This window comes from Ahaetulla prasina, chromosome 1 (assembly GCF_028640845.1).
Source record: "Ahaetulla prasina isolate Xishuangbanna chromosome 1, ASM2864084v1, whole genome shotgun sequence".
NCBI lineage: Eukaryota > Metazoa > Chordata > Lepidosauria > Squamata > Colubridae > Ahaetulla > Ahaetulla prasina.
The window spans coordinates 347,071,556-347,089,434 of record NC_080539.1 but is presented as its reverse complement, the minus strand read 5'-3'; the positions used below and the strand labels follow the sequence as shown (position 1 = coordinate 347,089,434).

At 34.3% G+C, this 17,879-nt stretch overlaps 1 protein-coding gene across 1 annotated transcript in view; it reads right to left on the bottom strand.

Moving 5' to 3' along the window:
- Positions 1–17,879, bottom strand: part of LOC131187914 (coiled-coil domain-containing protein 175-like) — a 56,103-nt gene that overhangs the window by 20,705 nt on the left and 17,519 nt on the right. Inside the window, exons 7-11 of the mRNA XM_058162708.1 lie at positions 12,749–12,858; positions 7,571–7,652; positions 4,428–4,564; positions 3,437–3,547; positions 797–868 (exon numbers count right to left, since the gene is read on the bottom strand). Of these exons, the coding sequence (XP_058018691.1) occupies positions 797–868; positions 3,437–3,547; positions 4,428–4,564; positions 7,571–7,652; positions 12,749–12,858 (512 nt within the window). The remainder of the gene's footprint in view (positions 1–796; positions 869–3,436; positions 3,548–4,427; positions 4,565–7,570; positions 7,653–12,748; positions 12,859–17,879) is intronic.

Sequence of the window (17,879 nt, the reverse complement as noted above, 5' to 3'; positions counted from 1 at the left end):
AATAATTGTATATTCATAACTAAATCTACACCTTCAATTCCATTCATTAACTCTATTCTACATGATCAGACAACTTTCACTCAGTTCTATGCACTCTACCCGCTTCTCTTAGTTTTACAAACTTTATTTGTATTTTATTTCATTCTCTTTACACTATATTCCTCTAACACTCCAAGTCACAATTTTCATATGTCATAGTTGTCAACAGACAGGCCCACGATATTAGTCTCCACCATGTATTATGGCTTCAATCAGTCAAGACATTCATCTCAAACAGGCTCATGATGCTGTAGACAAGCCAGGATCTCCAGTTCAGGGACTACCTTGGAAACCAATATTACCTTGCCTATACTCTGCCCAATTTGGTGTAGACCTTGTGCTGACACGGCTCAGGACACCAGGATTCCTTCCATTTGAATATAGATCAGTTTGTGTTTTTGATAAACTCTGTCTCGATAATATTATTGTTTTGGATGAACTCAGTTTTGAAGAAGCCATTTTGAAGTGCATAATTAGAAACCAAACAGGCTCAATTTACTTCTTGTTCTACTTGGTAGTTTATTATTTTTTAAATAGGAAGGTTGCTTTGTGATCTTTCTGATTGTTAGTTGCCCAGAGCTTTCGGAAACAGACAGCATATAAATAAAGTAAGTAAGTAAGTACATATATTCATATATAAATAGCATTTATTTGGCAATATCTGGGGAATTGCAAATGTATATTTGTTTTCACCATACTGGCAATTGACCCCCAATTTTACTTGTTACTTCATAATAATCTTTACACAATATTATACCTTTTATCACTTTCTTTTTTCAATGATGCTTCTAAAAGTGCCAGTTCTCTTGCATAGCTAATATGTGTAGAGCTGAAACAAGAAGTATATTTTTTAAGTTTTACTTAACACAGTGTGATCAAAAAAATACTAAAAATTAAAAAACAGATTAAATGAAAAAATAAACAGAAATCAAACTAAGCCAAATCAACCCTCCTAAATAAATTAGGGACTTATATAAATATATGTATGTATGTATCTTTCTGGGGTAAGTGACTATATGCAAAAAAAGAACAACACAAAATTTTAAACATTTATAATTAATATACAGTACTATGAAAAGTCCCTTTCATAGAAATGAGTTAAAATACTTTGTTGGTAGAATTAAGTGGAGGTATGAATTTTTAAAAAATCCTTAAGGATTCCCTAATACTGCTTATATAGTAATATTTTGGACACTCCTAATATATATATTATATTGTATTGTATTGTATCATATTTTATATTATATTATATTATATTATATTATATTATATTATATTATATTATATTATATTATATTATATTATATTATATTATATTATATTATATTATATTATATTATATTATATTATAGATAATTCATATATATAAAAGCTAATATGTATATTAGGTGTGTGTGTGTATAGTTTTTGTTTTATATATATATTTGTTTTCTGAGGTTTTCGCGGGTGTTTGTATGTAGGTCTTTAGTTATTCGGCAAACAATTGCGATCACACATTGCTCCCAGAAGCACGAAGCTGAAGCCTGAAGATGACAAATGAGACTTCGTCGAAACGTCGCCAAGACACTTCCAATTTTACGCGGGAGAAAACCCGAATAACCAAAGACCTACATATATATATATATATATATATATATATATATATATATATATATATATGTATATATATATATATATATATATATATATATATTATATTATATATTATATTATATATTATATTATATATTATATTATATATTATATTATATATTATATTATATATTATATTATATATTATATTATATATTATATTATATATATAGTTTTACAACATTTTATTTATATATCAAAATTAGGGATCACCCATCTCACTTAGAAAGTGATTCTTGTTTTATATGTTCTGGGGGGAAATGGCCAATAAGGTTAATTTAATTATTAAAGTTAATTGTATAAGTTTTATAATTTCTTCAAAAATCTTCAAATTAAATGAGTGACTAAATAGGTACTAGGCCGGGTATTACTACCAGAGATCGTAATATCTACTAATCTATTCAGTATTTAGAATGGTTCTCCTGGCACAGAGAAACAGATATGTATGGGACCCAACTGGAAGGATATGTGACATGAAGAAAATGGGGATAATGAAAAGTGGGTATAAAGTTAGGAGAACATGTTTGTGTATATATATATGTGCATGTTTGTGTGTATGAAAAAAGAAGACTGACTATTTCACTATGTTATAGCTGATCTACTGTTCATATCAATCTCTCTAATAATAACAAAGAAAGCTAGATTCTCACAAAAGTTTGTAGTTCAGGTTTAGGCAAAAAAAAAAAAAGGCTTAGGTTACAAAATCTTAAGAACTGGACATTTAGCCCATCTTTTTCTAACGAGCATGTTAAGTCCTCCTTGATCCTGAGAGACTGTGGGAAGGAGGATGGGGAAGGAACTCAGTTTATATGAGAAGAGGCAACCCAACAGATATAGTGGTTATGAGAAGAATTTGAAAAATATTCGGACTAAACTGACTCACTGTAAATTTGTCTCAGAAGTTTTTTAAATTATGTTTTTAATCCCTGACTAGCATTGGATGCCTTTCACAATTCTGCATGGTTGTTGATTCTTCAGTTTGCCAGATACAGGGCTTAACAGATAGGTTTGATCCTTCTACCTCTTAAATATGTGAAAACAGAAAGTTGGAATTGAGGTACATTTTTCAAAAACAAAAATCCTCACTTCCTAAGGAGGAAGAGACAATGGAATAATATTTAAGCCCTACATGTTACTAAGAAAAGTGCTGAAGAGCTGCTGGAGAGACATATGAGCAATAGATAGCCCACCTCTGATTTAGAATAATCAGGAAATATACATTTGATTCTTCATATACATAACATTTTTATACAGTACATAGAAAGAGTGTCTGCCTAATTTGTCAGCTGTCTGATTTAAGTCCTTCATGGTAAATGCAACTGTCCATTAATTGGTAGCAATGAGATATCCAAGGTTGGATCCTTAGATATATGGATGGAATGTATAGTATCTTTCTTTTTCAACAAAAATGGTTATCTAATTTTACCTTCAGCAATATATAATGATGCAATATGTGCGGTATAATACAGTGTTGTTTTACATTTTTCAGACTTATAACCAATCAGCAAATTAAAAAAAAAATTAAACAATGAAGAATCAAATGTATATTTCCTGATTTCAAATTCAATAAGAATGTATATTTTATCTGGAACATTTATTTCACCTTCATGAAACTGAATTATACTTTTGCCTGAATTTTCATCTAGTTTTATAACAACTTGGTTTCAGTATATCAATTCTTGTTATATTTCTGATTCACAAAAGCTTAACTAGAAATAGAAAATCACTTTTCAGCAAGATATTTTGTACATATGAAATAACCTACTCATATATATCCTGCATTTCATCCAGCTCATCCTGTGTATTTCTTGTTTCTATTACACGCTTTGCCATATAGTCAAGCTTTTCTGTGAGCCAGTTGGATAACTTTTCAAATCTATTTAAAAAAATTAGACTTAATTAAATATTCATATTTATAAAATAGTTCTTTACATGTTTACATTTTATTAAACAAATGGCTAGCCAACCATGAAAAATGTACTTTTCTAGGGTAGCTTTCCAATATATACATAAAAACTGAAATTAAGAAAATAATTATTCCAATAAAAATCTTTAAAATCTGAGAGAACAGAGGCTAATTTGTTTATATGATCAGGAAGAGATAAAAGGAAGGCTTTTTTTTCATGTTTTGTTAACTAATCACAAAATGGCAAGAATGTCAAAATATGATTTCCTATTATATTTATTCAGCATAGACTTCCAGGATCCCTTTTCCCAATTCATATAGACGTTTTCAAGTACACATTATTCCATGGAGGAAGGACTCATTTAGCAGTAGTACCAGTAGTTCCTACTGTAGACACCAACAACTCTGCCTTCAGAGCCATCCTTAACTAACAGTCAGATTAGCAATATTCAATAGTTTGAAAACATTAACTTGGAATTATCAGCAGCCCATTTTGAAAAGTTTTCTTATGGAGAAGAACACCATTTCCTAACAGAAAGTAGGAGTGTTTGCTTAGGTTGAATTACTGACTCACTTAATATACGGCATAGAATGGCTACCCCTGGATAATTTGAACAAAGATTTTTTTTTCCTTGAACAAGATGAATATATGAACTATGGTAAAATAATTATGCTAAAATATTTTTGGCAACTTGAGACATAAAAGAAAATAACACTCTTTGTACTGTGGTGAGATCCTATTTAGGTTATCATGCGATTGAGATGTGGGCTGTTTACTCCAAAGCACCTAACAATTAGATTATAATTTTAAATATTATGGAATTAAAAACAAGTTGAAGGATTAACATACTCTGCTGCTAGTTTGTCTCTTTCAGAACGAAAATGATCTTCTTCACTTGTTAACATTTGGTACTGCATATTAAGAATATCATTTTCCTCTTTGACTTTTTGATAGACTTCCTGAAGTTCCTGCAGTTTCCGGTTAATCTACAAAAAAATCCCAGAATGATTTATTTAACTAAAAAGCTTAATTATTCTAAAAATGCTATGACATTCCTATGACTTCAAAAAGATTATAAAATATGATTAAAGCAGGTCTTACCCACTGAAAAATATCTTTGTCAATAAATCATTTAAGTTTTAAGTTAATCCACTTTTATATATGAAAAATGTAAACATGAATACATTAAAAATATTTCTTTACAAAGGGATTTGCATCTGTCGTAGCATAGATGATTAAAAGGGAGTAAAACTCCCCAAAACCTCAACCCTATGATGTAAATTGGACTAGGTAAGAATGATTTAACACACTAGTATGGGAGGACTAGAACTCACAGCCTCCAGTTTCTAATTCAGCAACATCAAGCTTTCTCTATCAATCAATAATTCAATCAATCAAATGTATAAGTAATTTTAACTCAACATCAGACCCACACTTCACAATGTTTTAGAAATGTTTTAATTCAGAAATAGATTTTTAGACTTAGAAATTGTTTAAAAATGTTTTTCATGACTTTCAATTGAAAGCTTTACATTTATAAGTTTGTCCAATTTCTTTGATGATTCTGGGCGGCACACATTTTCATACATTAGATGCAGTGGTGGGATTCAAATAATTTAACAACCGGTTCTCTGCCCTAATGATTTCTTCCAACAACCAGTTCACAAACTGCTCAGAAAGTTAACAACCGGTTCTCCCGAAGTAGTGCGAACTGGCTGAATCCCACCACTGGTTAGATGTTATATTACCTATTTTCCTAATTTTACTGTTTTGGACAGTTGTACACTGAAGAAATCAGGCAATAAAAAAACAGTGTTCCAATATTTAAGGGGCTGCCACAAAGGAGCGAGGGTTCGCCTATTCTCCAAATCACCTGAAGGCAGAACAAGAAGCAATGGATGGAAACTAATCAAGGAGAGAACCTACCTAGAATTTTCCTGACAGAATAATTAATTAATGAAATAGCTTGTCTCCAGAAGTTGTGGGTGCTCCAACAATGTAAGTTTTTAAGAAGAGATTGGACAACCATTTGTTTGAAATGGTATAGGATCTCCTGCTTGAGTAAGGGGTTGGACTATAAGACCTCCATGATCCCTTCTAACTCTGCTATTCTGTTAAACTTATAAATTACAAAGAATGTTGTATTAATTTTAAAAGATAAAAACACTATTAAGTTTTAAGCTAAGAATACACATTAGGAACCATGGTCAACACAGTGCAAATAACTGACTGAAATTATAAACTATAATAAACCAAATCAATACTGAGAATCTATTTTAATTGGAACATCCCATGTAGTTAAAATATAGATTCCTTACATAGAAAAAAACCTAATTTTGAATGAGGTACAAATCCATGTATTAAGACATGATACAGAATGGTTTCCAGTTAAAATTGAATTCTATATCAGTTTTATTTTTAAGTTATGTAATTATTCTAGAAATCAAAGAATACTCTCACAATTTGTTTAGCCATCCGTCTAAGGAAGGAATCAAACAGCCTTTCCAGTAAGAAGCATATCATATCTTGTCACATTTAACGTATATGAAACTAATTTAGTGGACTTTGAAGGGATATATGGTTTAATAAAATTCAGTGAAAATAACTTTAAAATCAGTTGCATTCTAATATGTTGAATAATTGTGAGCATGACATTGTTAGCAGATAATTTCATTGTTAGTTTCAGTCCTGTCATTTTATTTGACATAGTTTGACTATCAATGTTTGTAAAGCCACTAAAAATAAGTATCTCGTTATGTAGTTGATGTAGGAGTGAAGAAAATACTTATTTTAAATGATTCCATAAGAAAGCTGCCTAGTCTTGATGGTTTACAATTACTCGTATCAAAATTACTTTTTTGATCTTATCCGTGGTCAAAGGAATACTGGTACTTCTTTTTTATTTTTGTTTTAATAAATAAATAAAACCAAAAGATCAACTTATGGTACAAATTCATCTTGCTTGCTTTATTTTAACCTGGATGTATTCTGTGAATGAAAATGGAGCAATGGCATTGAAAGGAGTAAGAAAAATATTGACTTTCATGGGGAAAAAAATAATTTGGTTATAGAATTACTTTTCTTGGCTGAAATCAGTCACTTCTTTGCTTTCTTGAAGGGTACTGAGAATCAATCTCATTACAAAAAGACAAAATAGCAATAGCAATGTAGCAAAGCATCTAATACAAAAGATTTTGCATTTGGAGCATTTTGAAATTTTAGAGATAATTATGGGCCTATCCCTAACCCTAAACATAATCCTAACTCTTTCAAAATAGTTGCCATGATGGATAGGCCAATCACAAAAGAAAATGCAAATTGAGTTGTTCTTTATCACTAATCAAAACAAAGCTTTAGGTTGCTGCTTTAACCTTTTTTATTTTTTAAAAGTGCACCTCGTGTATACAAGGGCCAATATTTAGCAGTTATTTATTTATATTAAGTGTAAAAAAATGAAATCAGGCACAGGGGGACTTCACATCTGCTTAATTTCCTCAAATATTATTCTTAAATTAATTCTACTCAGGTAAATGAAATTAAGGGTCAATTCATACGTTAGCAGCAATAGTGTGGGTATTATTTCCCCATGGACTTTCTAAACACCTTTAGTTCTTTTGGTTGCAGAAACCATGACAACGATTCACCTATATGTCTATATTTCAAGAATGAAGTCAGAAGATAATGTTAAGAAATACGCATTACTGCATACAATAGTGGGATTGATATTGAAAAAACTTCAATTAAGCATAATTCCTTAGTTTCTGTTAGCAACCAGAGTTATGTGCACATAGTTACATATAAAAAGAAGCTCCTATATTGCTCACTTCAATGAAAGGATGGGGCAGAACTACCCTGGCTTATTTAACTGATTAAATAGTTAATCAGTACAAAAATAGGGTTTTAGGAAATAGGCACTGAGGGCCATGGCTGGTATTCTTTATTCCCATTATCCATTATTTTCCAAACTCAGTAGCATGAACTGTTCTTTTTACCTCCTCTAGCTGCTGTAGCAAATTTTCTCTTTCTTCATCAAAGCCTGTATCTAATGAAACTAGATTGTCCTGAAGACAAAGCCTGAAAAACAGTAATCAAATAAAAGCACCTTATTCTTATACAGAGAAAGAAGCAATCAAGTAGTCTGTCTTGTGTCATTTTACATACCTCGCACCAGCATTTTTCTTTTTTTAGAAAAATTGAGTTATCACAGTTGTATAAAAATGCCAACAGAGAGATTCTATATCATTTTTTTTCGCAGGTTAATTCCTACAGAGAACCACTGCCTAAAAATACAAGCACTCATACCATTTGCTTTTGATGCTATATATTCCTATACGGAACAACACAATAATGGGTTTTCTTAATACTATAGATGAGCAAAATCTTGTTGCAAGATGTAATTATAGGAATTTTAGGGGGAAAAAATCAGACAAATTCATTGTGGATAAATCCATCAGTGATAGTTGGTTATGATGGCAGGATACTACTCAAGAATCAAAGGCAGCAGCTTCCGAATACCTGCTTCTGGGAAACTGAGGGAAATCTATTGCCCCCATATCCTGTTTGTATGCTTCTCACAGCATTATTGTACAAATTCATAAAAATGTAAACAACAGTTTGACTGCAAATAAATCCTTTGGCTTTTGTAAAAAACAGGGCCAAAACACAACATATAAATTAATAAGCCCCCTTACATCTTTTGCATCCTAAAGTCACAAATAGAAATACAACACTTACAAATTAAATAAACTAATATGGTATTAGGGAAACACTGGACATCACATTCACACTGGATTTGCCATTAACCAGAAGTACCTTGAAGGCTTTCATAAAAAACAGAAAATTTTACATTTAACAGTTGAGTTCTACTTCATGCTCAGCGCAGAAATCCAATTAATTGATTAACCACTCTTCTGTGATATGATAATCTCTTAAGAAGATAAAAGTATTAGCATGTCTCCCTACCAGTCATCTCTTTTCAAAGTCTCATGTATCCAGTACTTTACATCTTTCTTCATAGGACTCATGTTTCTAACCTGTTAATCATACTCATGATTATTCTTTAAATATGTTCCAAATTCTCTGAATGCCATAAGTGTGGTGCCCAAACTAAATATATAACTTGAAATGGGATCTGACCAAAGCTGAATGAAATGATCAATTACTTCCCATTAGTTGAAAATTATACATGGTGCTGTCTGAAATTTGCCTTTCTTGCACCAATATCTCTCTGCTGGTTAATATTCACTTTGCAATCAACTATTATTCCAATATCTTTTCCATAGGTACCATTATTGAATTTTCTTTCCTAAGTAAATAACTTTGTACTTGTCACTGGGGAAGATGACAGGTGATAGATGTGTATTAGATAACTTTCCAAAATCAAAGGTGAAGAGCACTCATGTGTGTAGGTTTACTGTACTCATTTTCATGTTAATCATTACATGTGAATTTTGTATTTGTATTTTTGTCAAGCATGTATTTTATGACAGATACAAGTGTAAACATAATTATAAATACATGAAAAGAATACGAATAAAAGAAAACATTAGGACAGGGACGGGAGGCACGCTGGTGCACTTATGCAGAACTCTTAGGAATGGGGTGAGGTCTACAGTAGATAGTCTAAGGTTAAAGTTTTGGGGATTTGGGGGAAGAAACCACAGAGTCCAGGTAATGCATTCCAGGCGTTGACAACTCTGTTATTGAAGTTGTATTTTCTGCAGTCTAGTTTGGATCGGTTTACCATGAGTTTGTATCTATTGTGTGCTCTTGTATTGTTTTGGTTGGAGCTGAAGTATTCATTGGCTGGTAGAACATTGTAGCAGATGACTTTATGTACTATGATTAGGTCAGACCAAAGATGGCAAAGTTCTAAATTGTCTAAGCCCAAAATTTCGAGTCTGCTGGCATAACGTATTTTCTTGTGAGCAGAGGAGTGGAGGACTCTTCTTGTGAAATATCTCTGGATTTGTTCAATTGTATTAATGTCCGATATGCAGTACGGGTTCCAGACAGATGAGCTGTATTCAAGAATTGGTCTGCCAAAAGTTTTGTATGGCCTTGGTTGCAATTCAATATTACCAGAGAAGAAGCTACATAAGATTAGGTTAACAACTCTTAATGCTTTTTTAGTAATTCTGTTACAGTGAGCTCTGGCACTTAGATCATTTGAAATGAGTACTCCAAGGTCTTTGACAGAGTGAGGGTCGTCTGTTAGGTCCTACCCATCCAGCTTGTATTTTGTGTTCTGATTTTTTTTTGCCAATGTGTAAGACAGAGCATTTTTTGGTTGAGATTTGGAGTTGCCAATTTTTTGACCATTCTGACACATAGTCAAGGTCTTTTTGTAGAGTAGCAGCATTGTCAGTGGTATTGAATAATTTTACATCATCCGCAAAGAGAATGCAGTTGCTTATAATATGATTGCAAAGGTCATTTATATAAAGTATAAAGAGTGTGGGTCCTAAAACGCTGTTAACAGGTGCTGGGTTAGATAAGGTGTTCCCTATTTTGACTACTTGCTGCCTGTTTGATAGGAATGCAGCTATCCACTTATGCAGGAATCCAGAAATGCCATAAGATTTTAGTTTTAGAAGTAGCTTGTCATGTACCACTGAATCAAAGGCTTTACAGAAGTCTATATAAATTGCATCTATTGATTTACCCTGGTTGAATTTTGAAGTCTATATGTTTTTGCAGTGTAATAGTTGCAGATTGCAGGACAATTTTTTTATAAAGCCAAATTGCTTCTTAGAGAGTAGGTTGTTAGTCTCTAAGTAGAGGGTAATGGATTGGTTTATGATTGATTCCATGACTTTCAGGTGACGCAACATAATGATTGGTCTGTAATTATCAACTAGGCTGGGGTCACCCTTTTTGAAGATTGGAATGACCGTGGCCAGTAACCGTAAATTAGGTAAGGAGCTGGTTCTGAAAAATATTTTGTAGATTATGCTAAGTGGTTCTGCTATGGTGGTTGAAAGCTTCTTTAGGAAGTAGGCACATAATCCATCAGGGCCAATTGATAGAGGTGATTTTGGTTGCATAGTGCCTTTTCAACGGCATCTTCTGTGAAATCGACATGTAGTAGATCATTGTGAGTAGTTGTGGTACGGTTGGGAAATGAGGGGCATGACCCATTGCTATTTACAAAGACTGAACTGAAGAATGTGTTGAAGAAGTTGGCCTTAACGGTTTCATCATTACAGTCTGTCCCATTTGGTCCTTTTAGTGGTGGGATGGAGCTTGAGTCTTTAAGTTTGTTGTTTACGAAATTGCAGAAGGCCTGGGTGGATTTAGTGCATATTAAGTTTTCCTCTTGTTTGCCGTGATAACGGATGCATTCTGCTTTTATCTGTCAGCATACGGTTTTGTAGCAACTTTTGAAGTTAGCTCTGTAGCCAGTTTGTTTTTGCGCCAAAGAGGGGGTTTTTTTTGTCTGAAGCTTTCTTATTGTTATGGGTAATTTATTTTTCCTGGTTTTGGGGGTTATTAGTGGCACACATAGTTTGATGATTCTTTTGACTTCTTGCAAAAAAATGTTATAATGGTCTTTGGCAGTAATCAGCCAGTGAACAGTTTGCCAATCAAGAAATGAAAGATCGTCAGTTATGAGATCATAGTTGGCTTTTCTAAAGTTAACGTGTTACATATGAATAGCAAAATCCAACTGTATGGAAGGAGAACTTATGCTGCCATCTCCTGTTTAAAAGGATTAACTAAGAAAATGTGGAAAAGCTTTTTCACCAACACATTTTGCACAGTGTACTAAATTTATTTATTTATTTATTTATAATTTATTTATCATGATTTGTCTTAAAATCTGGTTTGTTGAACAAGTTATTGCATCCCAGTTCATAAATGATAAGTCATGCTTCATAAAACAAAACTTCTGAGTCAACATTTTTCAATTTAAGGTAATAACTTAATTTGAATGTAAATCATATTCTAATTACTATTTGCTATAGTATTTTATATCCTTTAGAATTCAGTCAGAATTGGATAACATGAAGGCTTGCTTTCTACAAGATATATTTATATATATATTAGCAACAAAAGAGATAAAAAATTCAAGTGCAATGGCAACAGAGAAGTACATCTTGCTTACATAGTGCCTTTTCAACGGCATCTTCTGTGAAATCGACATGTAGTAGATCATTGTGAGTAGTTGTGGTACGGTTGGGAAATGAGGGGCATGACCCATTGCTATTTACAAAGACTGAACTGAAGAATGTGTTGAAGAGGTTGGCCTTAACGGTTTCATCATTACAGTCTGTCCCATTTGGTCCTTTTAGTGGTGGGATGGAGCTTGAGTCTTTAAGTTTGTTGTTTACGAAATTGCAGAAGGCCTGGGTGGATTTAGTGCATATTAAGTTTTCCTCTTGTTTGCTGTGATAACGGATGCATTCTGCTTTTATCTGTCAGCATACGGTTTTGTAGCAACTTTTGAAGTTAGCTCTGTAGCCAGTTTGTTTTTGCGCCAAAGAGGGGTTTTTTTTTGTCTGAAGCTTTCTTATTGTTATGGGTAATTTATTTTTCCTGGTTTTGGGGGTTATTAGTGGCACACATAGTTTGATGATTCTTTTGACTTCTTGCAAAAAAATGTTATAATGGTCTTTGGCAGTAATCAGCCAGTGAACAGTTTGCCAATCAAGAAATGAAAGATCGTCAGTTATGAGATCATAGTTGGCTTTTCTAAAGTTAACGTGTTACATGTGAATAGCAAAATCCAACTGTATGGAAGGAGAACTTATGCTGCCATCTCCTGTTTAAAAGGATTAACTAAGAAAATGTTGAAAAGCTTTTTCACCAACACATTTTGCACAGTGTACTAAATTTATTTATTTATTTATTTATAATTTATTTATCATGATTTGTCTTAAAATCTGGTTTGTTGAACAAGTTATTGCATCCCAGTTCATAAATGATAAGTCATGCTTCATAAAACAAAACTTCTGAGTCAACATTTTTCAATTTAAGGTAATAACTTAATTTGAATGTAAATCATATTCTAATTACTATTTGCTATAGTATTTTATATCCTTTAGAATTCAGTCAGAATTGGATAACATGAAGGCTTGCTTTCTACAAGATATATTTATATATATATTAGCAACAAAAGAGATAAAAAATTCAAGTGCAATGGCAACAGAGAAGTACATCTTGCTTACATTTTTTTAATAAGCTCCTCTTTCTCAGCCTTTTTCCTCTCATACTCTTGTATTAGATTTTTGATGGTTTTTAACATTTCTTCTAACTCCTTTTTCAAATCAGTAACAATCTATGAAAAATATAAATAAATCAATAGTGTAAATAGTAACTATATAAAAGGCTAATTGTATACTGATACTGGTAATTAGTAAAAGTTCATATTGCTATTATATCATATTCATATTAGCCTGACTAGGTGGCTCAGTGGCTAAGACACCGAGCTTGTCGATCAGAAAGGTTGGTAGTTCGGTGGTTTGAATCCCTAGTACAGATCTCCTGCATGAGCAGGGGGTTGGACTAGATGACCTCCAAGATCCCTTCCAACTCTGTTACTGTTACTGTTACCTGCTCCTATTAAAGTATTAAAGCACTGCAATACAGAGAGACCTTGGTTACAATTGGGACCAGAATTTCCACTGCTAAGCAATGTATATCTTCTTCATGTGACTGCATCAATAGCAGTCACATGAACAGTAGCAACAGTAATTGTGGCAGTCCCAGTTGCTGTCATAATTCCAGGACTATGCAGGTTATTTAATGGGATGGGGGGTGGGCCTTCCACACAAGCAGCTGGCAGGTTCATGGGTGCCACAGGAAGTTGCTATGGTCAGTTACTATGGAGTTCGAGTAGGTATGCAGGTGCTGTGGGGGACACTGCAAGGACATGCTACACAGCACAGATGAGTACATAGGTCCCCCAGGGGGTGCCAGAAGCAGGTGAAAAAGTGGTAGGTGTGATTTATGCTTTCCTGACAATTTCCCCATTGACTATGCTTGTCAGAAGCTGGCAGGGAATGTGGCGAATCACAATCACATGATCAAGGATCACTAAGGAAAGGATTGGGATAAAATGACTGCAGGGGCACTGCAATGGCCAGAACTTTGGGGACAGATCCTAGGTACTACTCATTCAGTGCCATCATAACTTTGAATAGTCACTGAACAAGTGGTCATAACCTGAAGATGACATATAATTTGGATGATAAAGTATCAAGTCATGGTTTTAAAAGCTGATACTGAGTCCCAGATCAAGCAACCTTCCAATACTCCTTTCTTCACATGCTAGCTTTGATATGAAAACACTAACTAAAACTAATCCAGAGCTTAATATCACATGCAAACTGAGATGAAGTATTAGCTGTATATCTGCGCCCCAGGCCAGCCAATTGATGCTCTGGAGATTCTATCTCAGGGCCTAAAAGTTTTGGGGATTTGGATGGGCATAAATAGATTTCCTCTTAACCATTCCAAGACTAAGTGGCTTTGGGTGTTAGGGCCTCTTGAATCTGGTAATTCTCCATCCCATTCCAATATCCCAGACTGAACCATTATATAATTTTGAGGGCCTTGCAAAATCAAAGTTCCTGTCCAAAGAGCAAGTGTTAGCTATGGAAAGGTGGTAGCTATAGAAAGGAGGTAGTTCTGGCAAAGTGAGAGCTGTAAACCATAAACACAAAGTTTTTGCTGTGTCCCTGCATAACAGATATAGTGCCCTTGCTAACCTTAATAGGGACACTACAATGACAGGTCAAGGTAGTTGTGATACTATAACTCAAATAAGCAGGGGATCATGGTCCGAGATGAAGAACTTACTTTGGACAGGGGAAAGTGTGAATCAGGTATTACTCATCAGTCACACAAGAAGAGCACGGTATCCAAAAAGAGAAGCCACCTCTGGTTGGTAATTCAATTGCAAGGGATGTAAATTTAGGAAAAGATATGGAGGTTTTGAAAGAGGTCTGCCAGGTGCTACTGCCATCAGAGACAAGAGACGTATTCTTAAGATAGTCAAGAATGCCAGTAAGGACTATGATGTTGATGCTATTATACATCTTGGCACAAATGATCTGTCCCAAAAGGATGTACTTTCTGTGCAGAATGATTTCCAGAGCTTGGGGTATGAACTTAATAGTATAGATTGTAGGCTTATCTTTTCAGAGGTTTTACCGGTATATAAGGAACAAAAAGGGAAAGGCCAGCATGTAGCGGAGTTTAATGTGTGGCTAAAGGAGTGGTGTAAAAGGGAAGGCTTTGGTTTTATTAGTCACGATGTCTGCAACTGGTCCAATGAAAAACTGTACAAAAGAGATGGATTGCATTCACCAAAGAAAGGGACTGAGTTACTTAGCAATAAATACACAGATTTTCTGGATAAACATTTAAACTGAACAGTGGGACAGAGAATTAATTGATACAGAACATTTTTGTCCCTAACAATCCAAAATTAATAGGGTTATCAGTGCATGTAACATATATGTCTATGCAGGTAAGATTATCAGCCCTGCTATCAAGCAAAACCAAGCATTTAACAGTGAGTGCCATACCATGTGCACTAATCAAACAGGTGGCAAGAAAGTAGGGGCAGTCAGGCACAACATAGGTTATGTAGACAGTAAACACAGGGTCAATCAAAATAAACACAAATGTCTATACACCAATGCACAGAGTATGAGGAATAAACAGGGTGAATTAGAAATTCAAGTAAATGAGGGCAGATATGATATTGTTGCCATTACAGAAACCTGGTGGGATGAAACCCACAAATGGAACATTCAGCTACAGGGATATAAATTATTTAAAAGAAATAGACCAAATAAAAGAGCAGATAGAGTTGCACTATACATAAGAAATAACTACATCTCTACAGAAATAGAGCACAACAATGATGAAAATTATCTTGAATGCATTTGGGTCAATATTAAAGGGGGGGGGAATGACATTGCCGTAGGTCTATACTATAGGCCATCCAACCAAACAGAGGAAGTAGATGAACTTTTTGCTAGTCAGCTAACTAACGTATTTAGGAAGCAAATCACAATAGTAATGCGGGATTTTAACTACCCTGATATCAACTGGGAGACAAACTCTGCACCAAATGGAAGATCCAACAGGTTCATAACAAACCTAGCAGACAACTTTGTTTCCAAAAAAGTAGAGAAGGGAACAAGGGAATCAGCCATATTGGACTTAATTTTCACTAACAGAGATGGAATGATAGAAGGTGTTGAAGCTACAGGAACCTTGGGGCAAATGATCACGCAATATTGGAATTCAACATTATGCAAACACAAGTAGTAGAACAAAGTCAAACTAGTCTTGGACTTTAAGAGAGCTAATTTCAATAAACTTAGAGCTTGAGAACGATTCCATGGATGAGAATCCTCAAGGGGAAAACAACTCAAGAAGCTTGGGAAATTTTGAAAACTGAGATTATAAAAGCCCAGTCTAGCACAATACCAATGAAGAAGAAAAATAATAGATCTCAAAAGAAACCAGCATGGATGCATAAAGAACTATCTGACAAATTGAAAGACAAAAAGGACAAGTATAAAAAGTGGAAAGAGGGGCAAATATCAAGGCAGAATATCAGCAAATAGCCCGAGCCTGTAAAGATGAAGTGAGGAAAGCTAAGGCTCACAACGAACAAAGGCTAGCGACAAAAGTAATAAATAACAAAAAAAGCTTCTTCTAACATGTTAAAAACAAGAAAAAACTCAAGGAAACAATTGGCCTATTGCTAGGAGAAAGTGGCAAGAAAGTAAAAAGCAACAGGGCAAAAGCAGAACTACTTAACTCATTTTTTGCATCTGTCTTTACACAAAAGGAAAAAACAGTCCAACCTATCAAAAACAGCACCACAAAAAATAGATTAGGAACACAAGTTAAAATAGGTAAGACAATGGTAAGTGAACACCTGTCTACCCTAGACGAGTTCAAATCACCAGGACCGGATGGATTACACCCCAAGGTTCTGAAGGAACTGGCAGACGAGATCTCAGAACCACTGAACTATATCTTTCAAAGATCCTGGAGCACAGGGGAACTGCCAGAGGACTGGAAAAGAGCTGATGTAGTTCCCATCTTCAAAAAAGGAAAAAAAAACAGATCCAAGAAACTACAGACGTATCAGACTGACCTCAATACCAGGGAAGATTCTGGAAAAGATAATCAAGCAACGAATCACTGAACACCTAGAAGCAAACAAAGTAATAACCAAAAGCCAACATGGGTTTGTCAAAAACAGATCATGCCAGACTAATCTTATTGCATTCTTTGACAAAGTGACAAAATTAGTGGACCAGAGGAATGCTGTTGATATAATTTACTTGGACTTCAGTAAAGCATTTGATAAAGTAGACCATAACCTACTACTAGATAAAGTAAAAAAATGTGGGTTAGACAGCATCACCACCAGATGGATTCGTAACTGGCTGACCAACCGCACTCAATGTGTAGTTCTCAATGGAACTGCATCTATATGGAGGGAAGTATGCAGTGGAGTACCCCAAGGCTCTGTTTTAGGTCCAGTACTCTCCAACATCTTCATCAACGACTTGGACGAGGGGATAGATGAGAACTCATCAAATTTGCAGATGACACCAAGCTGGCAAGAATAGCCAATACTCCAGCTCAAGATACAGAAGGATCTTGACGGACTTGAACATTGGGCGCTATCTAACAAAATGAAATTGAACAGTGAAAAAAGTAAGGCAAGAAAAATAAAATGCACAGGTACCGTATATGTGGTACCTTACTCAATAGTAGTAACTGTGAGAGGGATCTTGGAGTCCTAGTGGACAACCATTTAGATATGAGCCAGCAGTGTAGAGCAACTGCCAGAAAAGCCAACACAGTTCTAGGCTGCATAAACAGAGGGATAGAATCAAGATCATGTGAAGTGTTAATACCACTTTATAATGCCTTGGTAAGGCCACACTTGGAATATTGTATTCAGTTTTGGTCGTCACGATTTAAAAAAGATGTTGAGATTCTAGAAAGACTGCAGACAACAGCAACAAAGATGATTAGGGTACTGGAGACTAAAACATATGAAGAACGGTTGCAGGAACTGGGTATGTCTAGTTTAATGAAAAGAAGGACTAGGGGAGACATGATAATAGTGTTCCAATATCTCAGTGGTTGCCACAAAGAAAAGGGAGTCAAACTATTCTCTAAAGCATCTGAAGGTAGAACAAGAAGCAATGGGTGTGTAGGAATTTAGCACCCACCCCCCTCCTAAAAGAATGAAATATTTTAGAAAATATTTAAAAAGGCAGAATATATTTCCCTGAATGAGAAATGGAGAAACAT